We start from the raw sequence: 24,174 nt of genomic DNA on the forward strand, positions 1-24,174 counted from the left end.
AAACAGATTTTTGCATTAATATATTCGGCGTACCAAGCTCGGTTAGGATCCGCAAAATGCAACAGGGTTCAAAGAGTACCGTGCGCGTACAGCTCACCCTTCTGCACTCGGAAGTAGTTTAACTCGAATAATTTAATCATTTAGTTTATGGAAGTAGTTTAACTCGAATAATTTAACTAAACATTCCGACTTAGAATATTTCCTTCCTATGCAATTTGCTCATAGAATATTTAAATATTTAGTCATTTGTTAAGCCTCAGAGTTGCCACTCGATTTTTATTTCATGAAATGAACTACTCCGTATTAACACAAAGTGTTAATTGGGGACTTTGGTACAGAGTTCAGTCCGGGGACTGTCGTTTTGGGGAAATGGAGACTATACTCTGGGGAACGTAGTATAAAAATGGTTCGCTTTTTGGTTTATTGATGGGACTGCGGGGAAGAGCGACCATAAAGTTGCTTGAATCGTTTGATTTTTACGACTGTAACTTTTATGGGAAGTATGTCAGCCCGATGGAAATGACTGTTGCTTAAATTGTTTGGAAATTTTATGAGAAATTGGAAACGAGTGGGGTTGATCGAAGAAGCCCCTAAAGTCGCTGTAATTGTTGCTCAAACGGTTTGGTCTCGACGATCGTGCTTTTTATGAGAAATATGACGGGCAGACCGGAACGAGCCTAAAGTTGTTTTAATTGTAGAGTAAATTGTTTGCTCTCGACGATTGTGATTTTTATGAGAGATTGAAAACGAGTCGAGCAGATCGAAGTGACCCTGACGTTGCTTCGATTGTTGCCTAAAATTGTTTGGTCTCGGTGATTGTAACTTTGATGCGAGATTGAAAACGAGTCGGTTTTAATAGCTTTACGATTGGCCCGTTCAATTTTCTATTTAATATCCTAGTAACGATATCGGAGTACATGTGTAGTGAATCGTTGCAACGTCCCTGCTGTACATTGTATTGAAATACTGCATACGGAATGCACTATCACGTACGTTTCGAATCACTCGCAGCGTCAATTTGTTACCAGGATGCCTAACGCGTTCGCAGCTGATGCATAATCACTACAGATTAAAATCTATAATATACCAACAAATGGCCTATGTAAATGGATACTTCTATACATACAAATCTTTACGGACTAATTTACAGAACTCTACCATGCTCTCGGATGAACGCACTAACCCTTTATAATGCTATGCAGTTTTAAGATCACTCGTTTACAGCTTCAATTTTTTATTCCCCTGCCTTTTAAAGAACTTTTTTTATCTTACAATCTTTTCAACTCCAACTGCCTCATACATTTTTCAAACTCTTTCCAAGTTACATTCTTGCCGAGTTACAACCCTTTCCGCTCGGATTTCAAATAAAATAGTTATAGAGGGTTTAAAAAAAATTGGACGCTGTGAACGCTATGATTTTTCCAATAGCTTCATTCTTTGGGAGGACGAAGCTTCTAGAGAAAGGCTGCGAAGGCGTTAAGGAAATTAATCGAAGGATGCAACAGAATCTTGAAAAAAAAAAGGATGTATGGATCAGATCGATGGGATTGTAGTATCGCCGGTTCTCGATGTCGCACCTCCGTCTACGTTTTCAGCATTTTATTACAAGAATATAGTATAAACTTTCGTTTCGATAGGGTCTGTGTGAATGTGTGTCCTCTGTGTACGTGTCTGCACTGTCGTCGCGCATGAATGTTTTTCATTTTTATACATAAGAGTCATCACTCGCTCTCTCTCTCTCTCTCTCTCTCTCTCTCTCTCTCGCTCTCTTTCTCTCGTCTCCTCTCGCCCGTATTCCCCCTGCCCCCTCGCACGCCAGGCCACGATAGTCAATAGCTTTCGATAGTTGATCGATATGCGTATGATAATATATCTTGTGTAATCTTACGTTTTACCTTATCTCCGCTAAATTGTAATCTATATATATAATATATATATAGGTATATCTTCTGTGTGTGTTTGTGTGTGTACGTGTTGTATATTTTTTCTTTTTAATCGTGTGTGTTCTGTTTTCTTTTCTCGTTACTGAAAACATACTTGGCAGTTCACGTCTAATAGTACAACGAAGCATTTTTTCAGTTCCCTTTATCCACGTCTTTTCTTTCTTCCTCTTTTCTTCTGCCTCTTCTTGTGTTCTCTCTCTCTCTCTCTCTCTCCCTCTCTCGCTCGCTCTTTCGTCCTTCGTTCTCTCTCACATTCTCTCTCTCTCTCTCTCTCTCTCGCACGTTCTCTCTTTCGTTCCTTCGTTCTCACACGCGCGACCTCAACGACACGCGCCAAACACCGCGACCAGAATATCGATCGGATTCTCGATCTGATCGAGGACCGCCGCGATCGAGCGCGTCTTATAATTGATATGTCAATGGGTTTTTTTTAATTCTCTTATCAGCGAACTCCTCCAGATCCTCCCGGGGAAAGCGTAGTTAACTGCGAAACGCCGGCCGTCTCCCTCGGCTCCTCAAGGTTATTTCCAGCTGTTCGCTGCAACAACAAACGCGAGAGATCATGCTATCGCCGCCGGCTAGTGCAGGGTTTTCGGCGGCAAAATGGCCGTGAGATACCGAACACTTCAAGGCGTTCGTGTGTCCCCTAACCGATAGTTTGCGAGCCCCAATTTTCAGCGTACTCTTCAAGGTACGAGAACGTTTTCTCTTTTACACATCAGCAACCGTTTACTTAAAACAGGAGTGGACTCTGGCAATTTTTACCTTAGAGCTGATGCAAGATGACGTGATTTTATGGTAGCTTTAAATTAAACAAAGTTGTCGACCATTTTCTCGTTTACACGTGGGCACAGTTTACTTAAAACAGTGGTGGACTCTAGCAATTCTTACTTTAGGGTCTTTTAAAACTGTGAATCATTTAATCCTTGTATAAATGATGAGCTCGGGACAACAAAGTTTGTGACTGTTTGTTGCCCCGGACGATTATAAAATCCAAGTGGGCAGCCATGTCTAAATCGAGCTGACTGTTGCCCTGAGCTCTTCAAATATCCAAGTAGTTACTTCCAATTTGTCTTTACAATTTCTTACATGTCTTTGTTGACAGTGAAATTGTTCTACAGTTATAATTCTAAATTAATTTACATTCGAAGTTTGAAGCATGAAGGGACACTGCATTCCAACGATTACAATCTTATCAAACGAAAATTTCTTATTAAACAATCCTAATAATTTTTCAAACGATGCTACAGCCTGCTGAATGAAATATTTTTAATTAAATGTACCTGTCAATCAACGGATGTGATCGATGAACCAACGGGTCAATGATCTTTCGTCCCTTCCAAAAAATTTGACGTAAGCTAGATTATTTTATAAGAACTCAGGAAGAATTGACGTTACCGATTGAAATATCGCGAATGTTCGTTCGAATTTTCCGTTTTTGCAAACGAGAAAAATGCAGAGACAATTTTGGTCGGTAAAAAATGTAGGAAAACCAGCTCGTCCAGACCAATAATTGATTATTTTTTCGTAAAGGCGCGCTATAAATAATTGCATCGAAATGGGGCGCAGGTGTGGCAGGCATGTCGGATCCGTTCACCCTCGTTTCGTCGCCGGGAAAACAGAAATATACCGGCGCGAAATTAGGCGGGACGAGCCGTAACCCAGTTCCAGCGAATATTCAATGAACTTTTCCCATTTTATCTCGCGGCCATTGTGTACAGCTTCTCATACCTTTGTAATATATGTCCCTGTTCATCGTCGGACAGTTTTTCGGTCCCTGGAGGACAGCATAACAAGGGAAGAAACGTTTAAACAATCAAACTCGGTTACAACTACGCTGCGGACCTCTGTGCAAACTCGGACCTCCGTGAAACGATTTATAAAAATTAAAACACATTCCCCGCGTCGAGGCTTCTCCATCAAAGGAATTAAAAATCCAATTAAACTTTCACCGCGCATTGTTTTAGAACATTGATTTACACAATCTCACTATAAATGGTCCATGAAAAATGGTAAGATTAACCAGAATCTCAAGTTTGTTTATGCACAATTACCCAGCGAGCAGAGATGGTTCTAAATTATTAAACACATTCAGCACTCCAAGTATTTTTATCGTCGCCGTCTGCATACTGGGTCGTTTACGTACGCGACTAAATTTTTTACTGTTCCAAGTTGGACCGTCAAATCTTTAAAACATTAACGGGACAAAGTCAATATTGGACAGAAATAAACTCAAGATTGAAATTTCGCTTCGAACGTAAACTACCCAGGTTGTACACGAAGGTATGACTCCATGTTATTTAAACATCAGTGAAAGTATACAAATGCAAATGTACATTTTCGGAAAATGATAAAGAGCAAAGAAACTCTAATGTTGGACAGAAATAAACTCAAGATTGAAATTTCGCATCGAACGTTAACTACCCAGGTTGTACACGAAGGTATGACTCCTTGTTATTTGAACATCAGTGAAAGTATACAAATACAAATGTACATTTTCGGAAAATTATAAAGAGCAAAGAAACTCTAACGATTCTGTGAGAAATATCACAGGGCAAGGGGTTGAACCGACGAAACTCTGATCAAAGAGAATTTTGTTTTTATCGTGGCGGCGTTTGCGAAATTCCGGGGGATTTTTGTTCACGGTAATTGCACGAAGCTCCGCAGCAGGGGGTCGGGACTCGGTTCGAGGATTACCTGCACATTGAAATCGATGTTTGTTCGCACGGGACGATGATGAAGCGGCTGGGGCGGTCTGAAATTATTCCCGAGAGGCGCGATCGGGTCCTTCTGTTCGCCTCTCATCAGCAGCCGCAGCGCCAGCAGCTGAAAAGACACACGAATCAGCTCTCAGACGTACTGGGAGTCGAGCCTCACCTTTGCGATCCTTCGCCAATATCGCGAACCAACCCTACAACATCGATCTGACTGAGAGCAAAGCTCTCGCGGAAGAGAGAGAGAGAGAGAGAGAGAGAGAGAGAGAGCTGGCCGGAGAATCCCGAAGAATCCTCGGGATTTATTTATTATGGTGATGGGCCATGATAGGTTACGGTGTGTCCCGGGCACGGCACACTGTGTTCGGTTATTTTGCATCCCTTTGCCGTGCTCGGTGCAACTTGTCGCGGGGAATTAGCAAGTATAATCCTTCCCACACCGACACTGGTTGTCGGTGGAGTTTTATCAAGTTCGTCGAGCGTTCGCCGTTGCCGTTCGCAAAAGTGCCGATCCACCGTTTAATCGCTAATCATAACCGCGAAGAGGGATCGAAACGGCTAATCCGTTGGCTCGCGTGCGTTACGCTTCTCTTGCGACGTTCTGTATGTGCATGCAGAATGGTCACGTATGTATATTGCCGTAATAGGTTACTGGAATAACTGTACAAGCGTCAATCAACATGACAAAGAGAGGAGATCGGGAAATACTCTCTGCGGAGCTGATGTCCCAGATTTAAACGGTCACACATTGTCTGCATATTCTATGGATCTAAATAAGGAACAGCTGCGTACACGTAGGCTTTTTTAAAGCTTCATTAACAGTTCGAGTGCGACGAAAACGGGAGACAGAATTGTTCGTCCGAAATGAATTTTTGACGTTCGTAAATTACTTTTGTGGGATTTTTTAGGCTGCCACTCAATTTGTTAGAAAGTTGTTATCAACGTAGGAGCTGAAAAACTGGAACCACGATGGTTAGTTTATGAAAGCTTCAAAAGATTTCGAACACCTCCAAGTTTTTAATTAAAACAGCGTACAAGACCGACCCCAAAATGTCCTAGTCCCTCGTTGACCACAGTGTTTTGACATTGCGGGATTCTCCGAGGGTGGCAATGCTAAAAGGATGTTTATCGGTTGACCCGGTCTCTGAAACGGCCTGTACAATTTCACACTCGAGAGAGACCGATTCGAAGCGGATAATCGCTCGCCCGGCACGGATCATTTGCCGCAACAAAATACACACGGCCGAAAAAAATGGAGGGGGAGACAGAGAGAGAGAAGATGGAAACGCGTTAATCCTCTCCAGTCAAAAACAGCCGGCGCCACTCGACATGAATCACCCTCTATACCAAACAAAGCTGCGAGCGGAGATTTCCGCCTCTCCATTAATTACACCGGGATTTCGCTCTCAACGACACGGCGTCGACATAATTTTCCAGTCAACAATTTTTTTTTCTCTCTCTCTCTCTCTCTCTCTCTCTCTCTCTACTCTGCCACCCCTTTCTACACCCCTGCGAAAAAAGGGGAGTGTCGCGTTGAACACATGTAGTTCTCGTCCGCGGGATAAATCGCCTGCGCGCATCGCCGAGATTAATTCGACGGGGCGACGAGCCAAAAATAATTGCTCCTTCGACGCCACGGGGCACGGGGAGCCGTTTTCACGGCGCTTGGTCCTTCACATAATCGAAAACTCCCTCTTGGTTGCGTTACTGTAGGGCTTGACAGCCTGGAAAGTTGCTTTCTCTTCCCTATAGCCAATTTTTCAAGTTTAACAGTTTATGCTCTATTGTCTGGAATTTTCTCGCTGTTACGAACAACTCAAATCTCGAAGCAACTCAAATACAAGCTCGCCGTTGGTCAGGCACACGTGGAAATAGTGCAGGATTTAACGGAAAAATGATTCTGACGCCTCTCGGATCGAGAAGTTTCAGTAGTACAGATTCATCTTTGATCAGACACGCGTGAATAAATTGGGAATTTAATAGAAAATTACTCCTGCGTGTCGCTGTCCGTGCCAACATGGATACAACACAGTATGTTGTATACACGAACAATGACTCAACAGTCTCAGTAGTATATATCCGTCTTTACACCGACGTACAGTGTGCGGTCCGTAAAACGACTTTTCGTGTCCAAAGTTCAATCCCCCAGGATTATTTAAAGGAATTCTTTTTCCTGCAAATTGCCACACACTTCGAAGCTCCAACCTCCTGAATATCGTTCGTTTTTGGATAATTTTGTCGGCAGAAAAAGTCGCTTTACGATGCTTTGCTCGCTCGAAACGCAGCGCGGAACTTTTCGAGCACTTCTCCCCGGCCCCTTAATGAACCGAAACTTTTTTCTCAGACGTCCCGACCGAGTTTTTCCCGCCACCCCGTAAACGGACAGTCGGCCAGAAAACCACCGGAAAACGGAAAGTGTTATCGGCCGTTTTTCCCGGCGCTCGTTTATCGGCCGTTTAATTTTATTTTCGCGGTCGTTTGATTCAATTTTATTCGTTCCCGATTCGACAACATCGTTTTCTTTTATGATCGCGTGTGCAACGAGCGAGCGAGCGAGAGAGAGAGAGTGTGAGAGAGAGAGAGAGTGAGTGAGTAATCGTTTTATTTTCAGGTTTCTGCTACATTGTTGCTCCAAGGCGCACGACACCGGGCCGATAAAATGCAGTGGTGGCGAACGGATATGCAGATCGGAAGCAGGAAACGAGCTGTCGCCGCTCGTTCGACTCTGACAAATTGACAGGAGAACGGTGGAGAAGGCTGCGGACTCAGCTGGTAATTATTCAGACAATTAAATGATATTAATGATAGCGTTTGTTGCTGGTAGGATTATTCCGGATTATTCGATAAAAGTCGGAAGGAAGAGGGAAGAATTTCTTTCGCCGATTAAAAACCCATTAATTTTCTGCCGCGTTTCCGAATTTTCGTGATTCCGATTTATTTGCTTTCACGTTAGCACCCAAAAACATCCCACGATTCAAATTTATCACAGGAATTATTCTATCAGTTCTGTATAATCCCGTTGAAGTCACAATTTATTATTCGAATTTTTTAACGTCGCGTTTCGTTTTACCGCCACTGTTTAATTTCGTGATCGCCTACAGACATCACGCGTGTTTTAATCCCTTGCACTTGCACCACTTTAACAGGAAAAAATTCCCATCAAGAACGCGAGATTGGGGGATTCCACGATCTTCTCGATCCTCTCGCAACCGCATTCGGCATCGCCGGCCGGAGCAACGCGAATCAGGGCCGTGGAATTTAACAGTATCGTAATTTTATTCCACGGGAGGCCGTTTTCCAATTATTGAATCGCGAGAACCCTCGAAGGAGGCTCTTTGTACCCCCGTCGTTTCCGGGAAGCGAACAGAGAGAGACAGAGAGAGAGAGAGAGCGCCCTTTTATCTTCCCGACCGATGTTTTGTTTCGACCGAACAATAGTAATTAATTCCGACGAATAAAAAAAAAGAGCGGGAGAGGGAGAAAAAACAGAAGATCGACCGGTGGGGATCGGTTCGTATTTTTCGGGTCGATGATTAATTTCTGAAACGAAGCAGCAGCAGCCCCAACCGCTGTGCGAGAAACAGAGAAAGAAGAAGAGGAAGCGAGAGGGGGCTTCGCGAATCGTTTAAACGTTTGACAATAGGCACCGCCATACTTCCGTCGGAAGTCAATGGACTCCGTTATTGAATTCTCCGGCATTGTTTGCGCCCGTTTTTTCGCGAACGCGTGCCGGCTACGACTCCCGGTGCCCCCGTATTATTAAAATGCGAGCCGAGACGAAACCGTGCCGTTTCCTCTCCCTCTTTCTCTGACTGTGTGTGTGGGTGTTTTCGAAAATGGCCGCCGCCCCCCCCCCCCCCCCCCCCCGTTCATCCGATCGATCCGGCCGCGTCGGATTTCGCGGCGGGCCCGCGTGTCGCGCGAACAATAATCGTTCACGAACCGGTCGGGTCCCGTGAATAATAAATCGCCGACGATCGATCAGAATTAATCCGCGGATAATTGCCCGGCTAAAACTTTCCGCAAAGCCGATTCGTTATTTTGTTACGCGTCCGAATCGTTGTTTACTTCGGCGTGTTCGATACGCTCGCAATTTTTCATATCCCGTCGAATCTCGCGCTTAAAAGTCTTCCACTATTTATCGCCAGTTTATTCGGAGACTTCCCGACGTTTTTTTTTTTTTTTCATTTTTATCGATACTCTCCCACTCTCGACGCGTGATGGCACTGTTGCGTTGAAATAATAAGGAGACCGTGGCCGGGTTAATTGTGAGAATTGGACTGCGGATTTTTATGGAGAATCAATGTTTTCAAAAAATAGGAACCAAATAGAAAGTTTTTTCCTTCTTTGATAATCTTAATAGTAGATTGAAAATAGCCTTCTTCCATTTGCTCTAATATTCCGAATATTTGAAATTTCACCAACACAATTTCGTTACGAATGCACAAAATCCTAGTGGTTTGTGCTTAATTTGAATGAATTAGATTCACTTTCCGTGCTCGAAAGGAAACGATCAAACTACGCCAGTTGATAGCAAGGTAGCTCGACCAATCGCGAGCAAAGTGTTAATTAATACGAAGCGGCGATGTTTAGTACGAAGCTTTTCCGAGGCGATAAAGACGAGCCGCGCGTTGTTTCATCGAACGAAACGCGGCCGGGGATCATTTTACGCGGCGCTCGTTCCGAATAATTAAATTATCATAGAATCATTACGTCGCCGAGCGAGAGTGTATCAAGCGATGGCTCGGTTTAATTAACGAACCCTTTCACCGGCCGACAATAATACGGTTTACCGGTGGGGTGGGAGCGATCGTTTGTTCCGAGTGAAAAAAATCGCATTAAGTCGTCAAAGGGTAATCCGGGACAGATAAAAGGAGCCACGTAAACCAATTTCCTTTTGTTCGAGGTCGCGCCGGAGCCGCACGAGATTACGCCGCGTCCCTGGCCACGCGAAATCGTTAAAAGAACATCAGAAACTACTTTCGTGCGTGAGCTACCGCGATCCCTCAAGTCGTCGCGGCCAGATACGATCCGATGCCAAAGGAATCAAGTTCTAGACCCTGAACACGATCGGGGAAACTGCTGCTTCGATCCCCCGGCCCGAATAAGGTCAACCCTGGAGGCGCGATATCGCCCGCGAAAATCTCGCTCCGCGTCCTTTCCGACCGGGAAACCACGGAAAACACTCCCGCCCACTTTCGAAAATTGATCCGGAAATCCCCGGACTACGGATCTCCTGCGTTCCAACCGGATTCGGCTGAAAATTTCATAGAAATCGTAATTTTACGTTCCCCCGGATAAAGCGATTGTTTTCTCGGCTGCCCGGAAAGATTCAGTGGTATTGACCCGAGTTTGATCGGACAGACGTGAAAAACCGCGCAGAATTTAATAGAAACCAATTCGGACTTCTCACAGTTGCCAACAACTCGAATACAACTGTGTGAACGCAGCACGCTGCGCGAACCACTTTAACTTGGAACATTTAAGTAGTACAGATTCGTATTTCGTCAGACACGCATGAAGAATTGTGCCGAATCTAATAGAAAATTATTCTGACATGGTACTGTTACAATTACATCCAATACCAAGGCAATGCGTATGCAGCGCTGATTGAGATGTGTTAGTAGCACAGGTTCGCCTTTGATCAGACACACGAGACAATTATGTAGAATTTAATAGGAAATTATTCCGACATCTCACAGCTACCAACAGCTCGAATACAAGAGTGTGAACACAGCACACTGTATGTATAGCTTCGATTTAGAATATTTAAGTGGTACAGATTCGTCTTTGGTCAGACACACGTGAACGATTCTTTAGAATTTTATAGGAAATTATTCCGACATCTCACAGCTACTAATAGCTCGAATACAAGAGTTTGAACACAGTACACTGTATGTACAGCTTCGATTTAGAACATTTAAGTAGTAGAGGTTCGTCTTTGGTCAGACACACGTGAACGATTCTTTAGAATTTTATAGGAAATACTTACAACTCGAATGGAAAACAGTATAAAGTATGTACACGTTTGATTGAGAAACTTCGGTAGTATACTTTCGTCTTTAGTCAAACCTTAGTAGAATGCCTCTGATCAGTGAACTCGTTAATATTTAATAGAAAATTATTCTTACAGCTCACGATGACAACTCCATTATAACGGTATGTTATGTAGATAGCTTTGATTTAGAAGTTTCAGTAGTACAGGGTCGTCTCTGGTCAGACACAAGTGCGAAACGGTAGAATTCAATAGAAAATTGTCGCGTATCAAATATCATTGAAAACTGTATGCTCTCTGAAATATGAATCTAAGGGTGTGTTTACTTTGTTCGCGTCCAAATTTCAAAACACTATTTCCAGCAAACGGTGCAATTGTTACGCAACTGTTCCCCCCTTCTTCTACAAGCAGATTATTTTGGAAACAGATGGATGGCCAATGAAACGTCTGCGTTTCCAAGGATTGCTGCGCCTTTCCCGACAGCTGACGCGCTTCGAGCATTCTCCGCGTGCCGGAGCCCCACCCTCGGATCGTTCAAAGGTCAGCCCAGCTCGAAAAAGAAGATCGGGGGCTGCGATTGATATTCACTGCTCGAGCTAGGGCACGGAGAGAGCATGCTGGTTCTCGAGGTATCGGTGGTAGGTTAGCGTGATTCGATTCTCACCTGCTGCTTGGTGATGTATATCGGTTTGTTCAGGATGATCCACGTGGTGGTCTCCTGGCAGGCCGGCATGGTGAAGGAGCCGTCGTACGTCATGTAATATTTCGTGTCCGGCAGGAGAGCCCTCACCGCGAAATTCTTAATCTCCATCGCCTGACCTGTGTGCAATCGGTAGAATCGATCGATGAACGAGCGGTGTTCGGGGCGCATGGGAGGTGGATCTGACAAGGCATCGACCGTGACGCGCATACGTACCCCAATTAGCATCGACGTGCCTCTACACGACCCCTCTAACACCTTGCCCCCGCCCAGGCAAGTGTAATACCGGGGCCGCTTACAACACCCGGAGCCCGTTTTCCCAGTCACTTAAGAGCTAATGGCCGCGAGCATGGCGAAAAGTTCGCGTGCGTCCCGACACACGGCCAGCCCCGTGCCACGCTAATTTCCGAGCCCGATCGAACCCTTGCTGGCTTCAACTTCGCGAAATTTCTCCGGCTTAACGGGCCGCCGCGCCGCAAGCGGGTCACGGGGCGGACGCAGCTGAAATTTTCAACCAGCGGATGCTACCTCGCGCCTACGAGGACAGCTTTATACACCCTCCGCCGGATTGGGGTTTGGGGTACGCGCGCGCGATCCCGACACGGTTATCGAATAACCCTTATCCGCGCCGTGGAACCCGAACCCTTCTTAGGGGATGGTGATCAACCGCCCGCTCCATTCTACCGCTCCTCGATTTACTAATATTGAAGTTGCAAGCTGCTGTGCTCGATACCTATTCAGCCTTCGAAAATACTGCCTCGGAGTGCACGAATATTTTTGCTTGAAAAGAATTCCACGTGTTCTTGAAATACCCGGCAACGAGTACGTAAAGTTTTCAATTTATCTGCCCAGTAGTTTCCTCCCCAAAAATTGCCGAACCTTCCACTCCCTCGACACAAGAAGTACCGATCATTGAATTGACGAATTTCACGCGATCTGTCCTACCTTTAAAAGTATTCCGTATCCTTGAAACACCTGGTAATGAACATTCAAAATTTGAAATTAATCTGTCCAGCAGTTTTTCCCCAAAAACGTCGCAGCCCGTTGACGCTACAAGTACCGATCACTGAAGAACCAATTGACGAATTGCACGCGATCTGTTCCACTTTTAAAAGTATTCCGTATCCTTGAAACACCTGGTAATGAACATTCAAAATTTGAAATTAATCTGTCCAGCAGTTTTTCCCCAAAAACGTCGCAGCCCGTTGACGCTACAAGTACCGATCACTGAAGAACCAATTGACGAATTGCACGCGATCTGTTCCACTTTTAAAAGTATTCCGTATCCTTGAAACACCTGGTAATGAACATTCAAAATTTGAAATTAATCTGTCCAGCAGTTTTTCCCCCAAAAACGTCACAGCCCGTTGACGCTACAAGTACCGATCACTGAAAAACCAATTGACGAATTTCACGCGGTCTCCATTATAATGCGACGTCGATGACCGCGAAATAAAAAAGCTGAAGTGGGTCATTTTGATCGATTCGGACGGTTTAGAACGAACGGTTTTCCGTCGATTAATTACTGGCAGAACGCGAGGCAGTGTTTAAGGGCATCGTTTCGCGATGAGATGTCGCGAGCATCGGAACACGTATTTTCGAATAGTCTTTGTATTCAGCCGCCCCGAGGAAGATCGAGTAAAATGCGACGAGAAATATTATACGCCAGCTACATTGGAAAAAATGAGGGAGCTGACGGAACAGCCCTCTGGGGCTGACCTCGTACCACATATGTCACTTAAAGGACCGGGGTGCGCCATAAGATATCAAGGATGAATTTTCCTGCTATCAGCCTATAACTTTATGTGCCAAGCCCCGGGATAATACGAAAAAATCCAATCGGTTTTTCGATACCGGCCGCCTCTTCGCGCACGACCTTCGTATTTTCGTCAGTTTCTGCCACCGTTCCCGGCTTAATATCACAGATACCCTTCTATAGGTTCTACAGTTTTATAAAACACAGGGTCTATCGATCTTTCAACGCCCAATTTTTTCGTGTCTATATATAGATCGATTCCGTAGACGTCGCGCGCACTCGCGAAACACAAAGACAACCGATCTTTCGAAATTCAATATTTCAACCTTCAAACTGAATTTCACAAATAAGCACCATCGCAATCCACGGTTTCATAAAATACCGAGAGTCGATCGATATTACTAAATACAATTTTTCAACGTTTGAACTCCATTTTACAATGCACTCTACGGATTTCATACTCTTCTAAAACAGAAGGGGAATCGAATTTCCTAAATTTGATTTTCCTAGGTTCCAATTCAATTTTATAGGGTATACTCCACGGAATCTACGCTTTTCGAAAACCCGGGGGCAATCGATTTTTCGGAATTCAATTGTTTCACGTTCGAGCCCAATTTTCCGCAAACCGTTTCGCAGATTCCGGACTTTTATAAAATTCCAGATCAATTTTCGCGCCGGCCGGCCAGCGAGTTGGCTGTCGTAATAAATTTGCGGTGAATTTAGCGGGGAGCACAACGAGGGGCTATCTGCCCGGGAAATTCGAATCTGTCTGGCATCGCCGCGAGAGAACGTATTAAATTACTGATGCTCTCACCTCCGTATTTGATCTTATTCAGCTCTTCGGTGAATATCCGTAGCTCCGGGTTCGAGAGGTCCCCGACCTGAAAGCCAACCGAGAGGATATCTGTGACGTATCGCTCGGTGCGATCTTCGCTGATCGCCGGCCCGATCTTTGCCGGCAGGAATATCCGCGGAGCGAGAGAGAGATTAGACATGTACCTGGAGCAGAAGCGACACCGCGACGATCCCCTGCGCCTTGTGCAACGCGTCCGAGAAGTTGTTGTACAGCTGCGCGTTGAAGCCAAATATTTGCAGCTGTGAATGAAAACGGACCACAGTTTAGCCGGGGAGAACCGACCCCTACCCCTCCCAAACAACTTACTGTTTCTGATACATCAACACCGCCGCGCCTTGTGTACGCGCTTCGATTTACTAACTTCAACGGTCTACGTCTGCCTTTGGTCGGACAAGGACAAAGGGAACAGAGTTTCCCAGGAAACTGTCCCAACACCTTGCTTTTTGGGATAGATCAATTGTTTTCTGTGGTCACTCGGAACACGCAGTGGTATGGACTTGTCTTTGGTCAGACGGAGACGAGAAACCGTGTCGAATTTAATTTACTGTTGCCAATCATTCGAACGTAACACAGCATACTTCACATAAAGGCTTTGGTTTAGAAGGTTCAGTGGTACAAGTTAGCCTTCAGTCAGAAATAAATGAAATATTGTGCAGGATTCAATAGAAAGTTATTCTAACAAGGTACGGTCGCTAACTGCCGAGTACAACACAATGTATTGTGTGTACAGTGGTATTTGTTTATCTTTGACAGAACTGTAAATAGACCTGAAATGCAGCTGCAAAGCAGTTCTAATACTGAGCATCGATTTACACGCTTCAGTAGTAATAGATCGTTTGCGATCAAACAGAGGAATACAAAAGGTGCGAAAGTGATTAAACGACTATACCCTGACAGATTATAGAGGTTCAATTTTATAATAATACGAACGACAACGTAATCTACGGTTTCTGTGCAGGCAAGTTAGAATTCCCAGTGGAATGGGATTGCCATTAGTCGGACAGCAACGACACACAATGGATATTCATTGTAAAAAGGCCACACAAGAGATAAAAGAGGAACATCGTGAATGTATTCAGGGATTCGACTAGAATAGGAGTGCCAGTGGTCAGACCACCGCCACATGCTTTCCAGAAGAGGCAAGAAGGACAAACGTTCCCTCTGAATGAATACAGGAAGAATGCATGCGAGGGGACAAAGTTGCATACTTCACCCAGGATCGAGGAATGAAGGAACATATAGAAGCATCTGTTTAGCAATTTAAGTAGAGTAGTACCGCGAATGGTCAGACGCCCGTAACAGAGTTCACAGATGCGGGAGAGTAGCATTACCCTTGAATGAATACAAGTATCGTATCTGCGGAATAATCAAATGTGCCTCCTTGCGTGTATAAATGGAAATGTGGAAGACATTCAGTGGTGCGGGTCGGCCGTTGGTCAGGCGTCCTGCATATTTTGTGTTCTCGCCTGCGGAATTGAACTTTTTCGACTTGATCTTTCATCTGCACTCGAAAGAACATCGACAAGAGTTTCCTTAACGTCTCTGCTGGTTCATTTTTTACAAAATTAGTGCAAAAACCGACGAAAAATTCAATTCTTGTAGACGTACGGACAGTGGAGCACAAGACGAGACAAAAATTTTACAAAATTTATTTCGAATTAGACAAGTGTTTCCTCTCATTCAGTTTAATCATTGTTCGAGTTATTTACGAATTTCCTATGGTTACATCGCTCTAGACTTCCGCACAAGTGATACACAAGGAGTAGTTCGAAGAACCAAAAGAGAAAAACTAAATAATTTTTTCCTGGACTCAATGCGAGGGTTAAAATTTTGAAAAACTTCTGTCAAGTAGAGCTAGGATGCCTTTACTATCTCCCGTTGGATTCGCTCGAATATCTTTTACAGGGACCGAGAAAACTAAAATTAAAGGTCTCGTCTCGATCTTGCAAAGTGGAAGTCCACGAGTAAAGGCATTATTCCGCAGATACGTGTTGCTGAAAATGATATTGGGGCCGAATAGTTTATACGATTGGACTCTTGAAAGAAGTCAAGTCTCACCTCGGCTGGAAAGGCGTGTCCATCGACGATGTGCTCGCTGCCCGTCCGATCGTCGAGGCCAAAGTGCAGGTGGATCTCGTGGAGCTGGTACCGGTAGCTGAGCGGTCCTCCGGAGATGTTGACGGGATGTCGTGTGTCGTTGTCGACGGCGAACGCGACGCTGTGCCCTGTGTTCGCGAGAACGCCGCCGACCCGGTGCTTGTCGAAGTGTAGAGGTTGCAGGTTCGGGTCGAAGAGGAGCCTGGACGGCTCGAGGTTCACCGGCGATTGCCGCCTGCCCTTGTGGCACAGCCACCATTCGGGATTGATCAGACCCCAGAACCCGGGACCTTCAAATCGCGCCGATTAAACCGGTGGGGAACGGGGAGGCTTTCGATCGATGAACGCGGACCCCCACGGGACCGGTTAACAACTTCGGAACGAAGTTTCCGCGACGCTAAGCCCGGGGATTAGCGCGCAAGGCCTGCCCGCCTGACAAATTATTCAGGGGTCGGGGGAGAGTCAAGTGCCGACCGGTTCATGATTTCATAAAACCAGCCCCCCGATATCATTTTTTCATACGATGGGAAAACCGTCGCGTCTGATCTAAGTGGCTCAAAGCGGACGCCGAGACCAGCCACGAGCCTCTTAATTATTTTTATAGGCCAGCGAATAGAACGCAAGCTTTTTACGATCGTCGCGATCGAAAGGAGACACGAACCGATTCCTTGAGAAACGATACAGACAGAAAGCGTACAGTGTTAAATTAGTTCGCGGAACGTCCAGCTTTCGAGAAAATCGAGCTTGAATGTCCGTCAGACGCGCTCGCGTGTCCGTGCATGGCTGACCGTTTCCCCTTCGCGTGCACGATCAAGTTCCAAGACCGATTCTTTTTTAAAACAAACCATCAGGTGAGAAAATTTCATTCTACATATTTTGTTCATTCTTATACACGCAATTTCATCGTGCTCTCGGGACACGTACTGTAGAAACGGTCGACTGAACTTCGATGGTCGAAAATTCACACCTTCCTTCAGGAATTTATCTAAACCAATGAATGTATCGGTCTCAAAATTTTTAGACACTTTCATCAATCTTCAGGGAACTTACGAAACAAACAAAAAAATCGCCAAAGCCGAATCGAAAAATAGTCGAATAGAGAAAAATAAAACGCGGAAGAACATCGAAATTTTGAAATACGAATTTCCTGTTCTCTTCAAGTAATTGCCAGATGTTTTAACTCTCGCGGATGCAACGCCGCGAGTATCGACTCGATTCGGATTCGTGTAGAAGCGAGACATCCTCCGAAGATGTCTGGCAAATTTCAATTTCAAGCAAATCGGACGACTGGTTTTCGGAGATTCGGCCACCGGTAGCAGGCGCGGATTTCGATTTCGAGGACTGCAGGAGTTCAAACCACTTTCCAAGACACAGAGCCACGAGAGACCGGAGAAAAAAAAAAGATTTGTCAAAGCCGTCGCGATAGGGAGACTCCTCGGAGAGCAGAGATTTCACTCGGCAGACACTTTGCTTGGGGGAAGATTCCGCGTATTCCGAAGGAGCGAGACAAGGACACAGGTTCGGTCTCCGAGCGAGGGTGGAAGTTAACGATCGGCGGGAACCTAACGGAAGAATCCCTTACCGGAAATGCCGTCGTAGGTCCACCAGGCGTCCCAGCTGACGGGCCTAGATTCTGGAAATAGTTAGGTTATCAAGAATTTCCGCGATGTCGTTTACGCGACGCGCTGAGCAGTCCTTAACCTAGAACCAGTTACGTCTTGGGTCAAGTGGCTGTGGATATTTGGCCACGGTTCGCCGAATAACGAGCCACTCGTCTCAATTACACGGTCTCGTGTCCCCGGGGGGGGGGGGGAACAATGATATCAAAAGATCTAGCCCTCGCGAGCACCGGACGCTAGTCGTTTCCGCGGGAAGGAAACGACAAGATGCGACGGGAAAGCAGGAAAGAGAAAAGAGAGGCCTCTTGGCGGTTCGATTAATCTTCAGGTTAAGAACCGCTGATTACGCGGCCCGTGGATCGCCGGTTCGCGTCGCACAATACCTTGTATCATAACGAGAACGAACACTCCCCAGACGCCCAGGAAAACGGAACTGAATGGGGCCATTCCTAGCGTTGCGCGGTCTTCGTCAATTGAACATCATTCGTCTCGATTCTACGAAGAAAAAGAGAAAGAAGAAGATATATATATATATATAGATATAGATATATATATCGGGTTGATCGACGAACACGTGTACGATGTTCCCAGTCTCCCACGTGGGCCGATCCCCTAACGAATACTCTCTGAATCGTCTTTGATCTCCGCGCGGCAGCGCAACGTCGCGAATCAATTTCCCTTTATTAATCCCAGCCAGAGAGTCTCTTCGTCGTCTTTCTTTTTTCTTGTTTTTCTTTTCTTTCGAAGCACACGACACACGATTCTCCTTTGGCTCGTCCGACGAAAGCGGCGTGGATACACCACCACGGTTCCCTAATCTCGTCCGAGGATCTCGCGCGCGTAGATGACACACGCGATAACGATATCGATCGTGCGGGAATGTCAACGACGGGGGCGTGTTTTAATCGAGCGTGGTCACGCGACCACCTCCACAACTCCGTCTCCCCATACGCTAGATCGCGTAGATCCCGTGGCCGGCTAGTGAACCCACCGGTGGATCGCGGACGTGTGCCGTCGCGTCGCGCCGAGCCTCGGACACGCGAAAGAAAAGACAAATCTGCAGTGATCGTTGTCGAAACGCTCCTCCGGCTCCGAGGGGGCGGGGTTCCCCCGTCGATCCCCCGCCCACCGCCCGCGACCCGCCACCCACCGGCAACCGTGCGACCCCCCACCCACCCGGTCCACTCCACCCCGTTCCACGACACTCCACGCCGATGTATTCTTAGGTCAGGAAAACTCGAGTAGACTCTGTTCGGAAAGTCGATCGATCGATCCGATCTCCTCGTATCGGGCCTGAGGATCGCGCTGGGACACCGGAGTGTCTCTAACCTACACCGGCAGCATCGAGATAAGAGCCCTCCGACCGTGTCCCGAGTACGATGACTCGGCTCTCAACCGCCCTGCCCCCCTCCCTCCCTCTGGCCCCCGTACCGCCCCCTTGCAACGCCTACCCCTATCCGCCCGCCGACTCGTTTTTCTTTCGGCCGCCGCCGAAGCCGTCTACCAGACGGTTCTTCATTGAATTTCGAACGATTGTTTCGCTCCGTCGCGAGCACCCTTTGTCCGAGGCCCGGCGCGGCGGCCGCATTCTAACCGAGCGTAAAAGTTGGCTCATTCGACGCTAATAAGCCGATCGCCCGCGAAACCCGCGCGTCTCCCGATCCTGTTTGCTTCCGATCCCGTCGAGCCACCGCGATTATTCGACCGATTCTTTGCCAAACCCTTGACGCATGGTCTTCCTCCGAGTTACAATCGCTAGAACCTCTTTACTCCTAACGATTCCCTAGAAGAGAAAGACAATTTAGATGAATCGTGTCCCTGCGTTCGCTTAATTGCTTAAATACTGGTAGCTACAGAATAAAAGTCGTCCTTCGTGCTCGACTAATTTTGTTTGAAAGTTTGCACGATAAGAGGTGGTTAACCCATTTGCATCATAAGGAAATATGAAAAGAAGGCCTTTTTTTTATTATATTTAAGTACAAATATGACTACAAGTCAAAGAACTTCATATTTCAGCAGTATAAGAAAAAATCAGAATTACTACTTTCATCTCCGACAACACAGTCCATTTCTATTTTTTAGCTAACGAATGATGATAGTGACCAACAAAGTTGAGCGTGTGCATACGGCTCAAGTGACCAGGAAAATTGGTATGGGACTGTGGAAATCAAATTTTGAGACGGAGATTATCGCCAGAATTTAGCGAGGGATTCTAGAGAAAGTTTGGAAGGGAATAAATTTTTCGAATGGAAGTTTGAGAGTCGCGTATTCATGTCTAGAACCTATGAAAACGAGATTAATAAAATAACTGTTAAGTATAAATCGTACGATCTAATGTGTAACCGATAATGGTAGAAACGGTCGCTAATGACTCCATTATTAATGCAACCTCTTGGAACCATGGTTTTCTAAAAATCGTATAAGAGTTGGGGAGCGAAATAAAAATAAGACTGCCAGGGATTGTGCACGAATGGCCGCAGGAAAGGTAGAGTGAAATTCTGGAAATAAAGGCAGAAGTTTTCAGGCGAGAATAAATAGCTATGAAAGGATTAGCGAAATATTGACAGGAATTCGGTGGGAAAAAATCAAATTGTGAAACGAAGCTGAAAAAGGGTGGAGGTTAACTCTAAATTCCCGGGGAAGGATTGACGAAAAATTGTGCAGAAACTTCGAAACAAAAATATAACAGTGAAACAAAGGTAAAAATTCTGGGGATTGACTCTAACCGCTCGCCGAGGGATCAGCGAAAAATTGTACGTGAGTTCGAAAGGAAAATAAATTGGTGAAACGCAGGAAAAAGGAGTTAAACGTTGACTCTAAATACCCACGGAAGGATTAACGAAAAATAGTGCAGAAATTCCCAAGGAAAAACGAATTGTGAGAAGAGAGTAAAAAAGGTTAAGGGTTTACTCTAAAAAGTAGTACAAGAATTTTCGTGGAACGTTTCTGGAACGAGGATAAAAAGGTTAGGATCAACGTGGAACGATTAGCAAAGAATTGGTACGGGAATAAAATTCTGTAACAAAGATCGGGGATCGAGTATGCGAGCAAGTAGGGTCGGCGAGATCCTCCGGACGGCCCTGGTCCGTCGGATAGCAGATAATCGACGTCCCGAAGCGATTCGCCTGTTTCCTGTGTAAAATTTCACCGTCCCGCTCGCAAAACGAGTCGATATTTCAGTGACACGTCGATTATCGCGATCTCTGATGAGAGTTTCAGCTATTTTCGGAAGCTTATCGGATTCCGAGGAGCAATCCGCTCGCATCGACGCGACTTTTCCCGTCTCGCGGGATTCACGGATAACGAGACAATTATCGTCGATTCGACAAAGGCTCCGGGGACGGAGTCCCCGTTTGTTTATAATCGTCGACAGCGATTTTATCGTTCGATCGCCCGAACGATTTTACCTGTTCCCCTTTCTACTTCTAATCAAGAGAGAGAGAGAGAGAGAGAGAGAGTCCTGAATTAAATATCGAGCCGATTAATCCGCCGTCCAATCTGTCGATAAAGATTTCACATAGAAACGTAGGTTCGACGATTCCAAGGATTCCTCTGTTCCCATGAAGGACACCTGCGAAGTCTTTCTCGACTGTGTAAAAATGGCGCAGGACTAGGAGAACAGCGTTGGCACTCTCCGAAGGAATCGGTTTCTTTCGACGGAACGGAGATCAACGAGGATTCTCCACCATTGGAGGGGGAAGGAATCCTGCGAACTTTTGCAAACACACCTGAGTCACAAGGAGAAGGAAGCCTGGTCGAAGCGACGGTTACACTGACAGCAGGACCTTTCCGGCTATGCAAACGAACGGTCAGCTCGGCGCCGACGGCGAATCGAATATTTCTCGCGGCTTGGCTCGGCTCGGCTCGCGGAGCTTCTAGTTCGAATACCGTCTAATCAGGCGTAGAAAGAGGTCTCTTCCCTTCCACTCGAGTGCAATTATCGGAGTGGAGGGCTCTAGTGCGCTCGGCGTTCCTGCATGCATATATGCAGGCAGGCACGCGTAGATGTGCACAGGCAAAGCGACTCTACATAGATGGGTATCGCTTCGAATCGCTTCTATATATATATATCGATGTGTACGCGTCTGTTTCCCGGTTTCGCTGACCGGCCGTCGAAACAACGGCCGGGCTAACAACGGGCCCGGCTCTCCACGATAATTGACCGTTCTGCCCGTAGAACTCGACTCTCGACTCACGGTTTTCTCGAATCTACGGCCGCGTCGACTCGTCCCGTGCACTCGTGGAAGAGAGGGACAGAAAGAGAGAGAGAGAGAGAGAGAAAGAGACAGAGGCCATAGACAGACCCGGTGTCCGGATTGGCTCAACAGCTTCCTACCGCGAGAGGATCGCCATGGTTCGGCCCGAAGGATCGAACGAACACTGTGTCCACAGTGGTGGCGCGACGTCCCCACATCCACCCGCACACACTCGCGAGAATTGACCCTATGGATCCCCAGGATCTCTCTCGCCCCGGAGATCCTTCTTCGGCCGGAAGATCGATTTCCTCGACCTCGAGGGCCGGAGAACTCTTAGGGAACCGCGAAAAACGATGATACCGCGACGCTCGGGAGAAATAGCGTGAGCGCGATCAGACGGGGACAGAGAGAACAAGAAACGGAATAAGAGAGAGAGAGATGGCCAGAGGGGTAGATAGACGAGGAGGAAGAAGAGAGGAAGGAGAGAGAGAGAGAGAGAGAGAGAGTTCGGCGTAGGGTCGGCCGCGCTTGCGAGACTGGTGGGAGGACGAGCGTGCGAATCGATCGCGGCGAAACGCGCGATGGTGCGGCCAAAATTTTCGCGTGACGAGCGGAGAAACGGGCGCCGCGTCCTGCGGAAATCAATAATAGGCGATCGGGGGCCGGAAAAACCGTCTCGAGGAAATCTCTCCGGCTACGGGATCCACGCCCGGGCTCGATTCTCCTCCTTCCTCGAGGAAGAAGTCGCAGAGCGGTGGACTCGCGAACGAAGGTCCTTGGCGGCAGGCTCGCGATACTGACCGTGGACGAAGGAAAAAACCGTGCGACGTTCCCGGCTTCTCGCGGCTTCGGTTGTGGCCCCGCGGCTCCGGCGCGCCTCCTGCTGCTCCGTGGGGCGGCCGCGCGGCTTTGTCACCAGCACTTTGCGACGGACAACACTGTGCGCTTTCTACTGGCGGGCAGGCACAGGCAGACAGGCTGGCAGGCACGCACGCAACAACCAGACTGCTCTCTATCCGACTGCCTCTGCGCTCCGTCGGGCAAAGCGAAGCGAGACGAGGCGAGACGAGGCGAGGCGAGGCGAGGCGAGGCGAGGCGATGCGTCGCGACGGAGGCGAGTTGGTAGCGCCGCTCCCGAGCGGAGGCGAGAGTAGTGGAGAGGCTTGTCGACGGCTGGCTGGCTCGCGGCAAGCCCAGGCCAGGGCCGAGCTTTTTTTCCCACGGAATAATTTCGTTAAAAGCGCGGCTCTGCGCCTCCGCGAAGGAACGACGAAGGAGGAACAACTGCCCTACGAGCCGCGCTCTCTGTATACGTTCCTCCTTCCTTCTCACCCTCCCTCCCTCTCTTCGACCAACCCTCCCTCTCTTCAGACCTCTGTTCGACCCCTCTCGCGCGCGGTCTTCTACCCTTCTCTGTCGGACTCTAGCCTCGGCCGATCCGTACCCCATCTAGATCTCTGTCGGGTTTTCCGGTAGCCGAGAGAGCGTACGCATGCGTCCCCCGATGTACACCTATATATCCATCCCCGTGTGTTTCCTCCTCGTTCTAGGGTTCCTCGGCACACCGTGTTCCACCCTCTATTCCGCTTCTCGTTCGTTCGCTCGCTCGCTCGCTCGCTCGCTCGTCCTGTCCTCCTTCTCCGACCGTGGCCCTCCGTTCACCCACATCGATGCTTCCGGACACGGTGGAACGAGCGTTTCGCGCCTCCGTGACTCTTTCGGGCATCCTCGGAGGACGTCTGCGCATTGCACGTCGCCAGGACTACGCCGGCCGAACGACGCGATAGCTTCTTCCTTCCGACGTCTTCTCGTCGTCCTTGTCCTGTTCTCCTTCTCATGGTTCTACTCTACCTCGTCCTCGTCTTCGATGTCTTCGTCATCGTCTTCTTCCTCCTCTTCTTCTTCTTCTTCTTCTTCTTCTTCTTCTTGTTCTCTCTTCTTCGAGTCCTCCGGCCTTCGGAGGCCAGAGATACATCTGTACCAGTTACCAGCGTTTCCCTTCCACCGCGATCCCTAATGAATCGACCTTTTCGAGATGTTTGACCCTCCATCCCCCATGCCCCGCTCACCCCCTCTCGTCACCGTCGAACCCCCTCCGCGCCGCATCCTTATCCATGGGAATAATCAATGGGCCGAGATGTTATCGAGTCACCAGGCCAGCCTGAACTCGTTACTCGATCCTATTTAAATTGGCCGCGTTCCATTTATCGCTGCTTTTTTACTTTTTTATCCTGTCTCCGTCATCTTTTCTCTCTCCCTCTCTCTCTCTCTCTCTCTCTCTCTCTCTCTCTCTCCCTC

The 24,174-nt window shown here is 47.2% G+C and overlaps 1 protein-coding gene across 2 annotated transcripts; it reads right to left on the reverse strand.

The window, feature by feature from the left end:
• Nucleotides 1-1,185: 1,185 nt before the first annotated feature.
• Nucleotides 1,186-23,170, reverse strand: Carpb (Carbonic anhydrase-related protein B). 2 transcript variants are annotated; one of them, XM_076787959.1, is made up of 10 exons: nt 22,678-23,170; nt 18,064-18,175; nt 17,644-17,694; nt 16,023-16,351; nt 14,108-14,203; nt 13,923-13,989; nt 11,317-11,471; nt 4,641-4,769; nt 3,675-3,720; nt 1,186-2,481 (listed from the first exon to the last, which is right to left on the reverse strand). In XM_076787959.1, the coding sequence occupies exons 2-10, from the start codon at nt 18,125-18,127 to the stop codon at nt 2,465-2,467; spliced, it is 954 nt and encodes a 317-aa protein (XP_076644074.1). In that variant the 5' UTR covers nt 18,128-18,175; nt 22,678-23,170; the 3' UTR covers nt 1,186-2,464. The 2 variants fall into 2 exon arrangements, with proteins under 2 accessions (XP_076644074.1, XP_076644075.1); XM_076787960.1 differs by lacking the exon at nt 22,678-23,170 and adding an exon at nt 21,409-21,864.
• Nucleotides 23,171-24,174: the final 1,004 nt, after the last annotated feature.

The sequence above is a fragment of the Halictus rubicundus genome, chromosome 5 (genome assembly GCF_050948215.1).
Source record: "Halictus rubicundus isolate RS-2024b chromosome 5, iyHalRubi1_principal, whole genome shotgun sequence".
In the NCBI taxonomy this organism is placed as follows: domain Eukaryota; kingdom Metazoa; phylum Arthropoda; class Insecta; order Hymenoptera; family Halictidae; genus Halictus; species Halictus rubicundus.

Bases quoted from the DNA above. Each gene is read 5' to 3' on its own strand.
- Carpb (XM_076787959.1), bottom strand. From the start codon at position 18,127: ATGGCCCCATTCAGTTCCGTTTTCCTGGGCGTCTGGGGAGTGTTCGTT. The intron at 17,695-18,063 runs GTATTGTGCGAC...AACTATTTCCAG, and splicing joins CGTTCTCGTTATGATACAAG to AATCTAGGCCCGTCAGCTGG. The intron at 4,770-11,316 runs GTGAGAATCGAA...GTGTCTTTTCAG, and splicing joins TATACATCACCAAGCAGCAG to CTGCTGGCGCTGCGGCTGCT.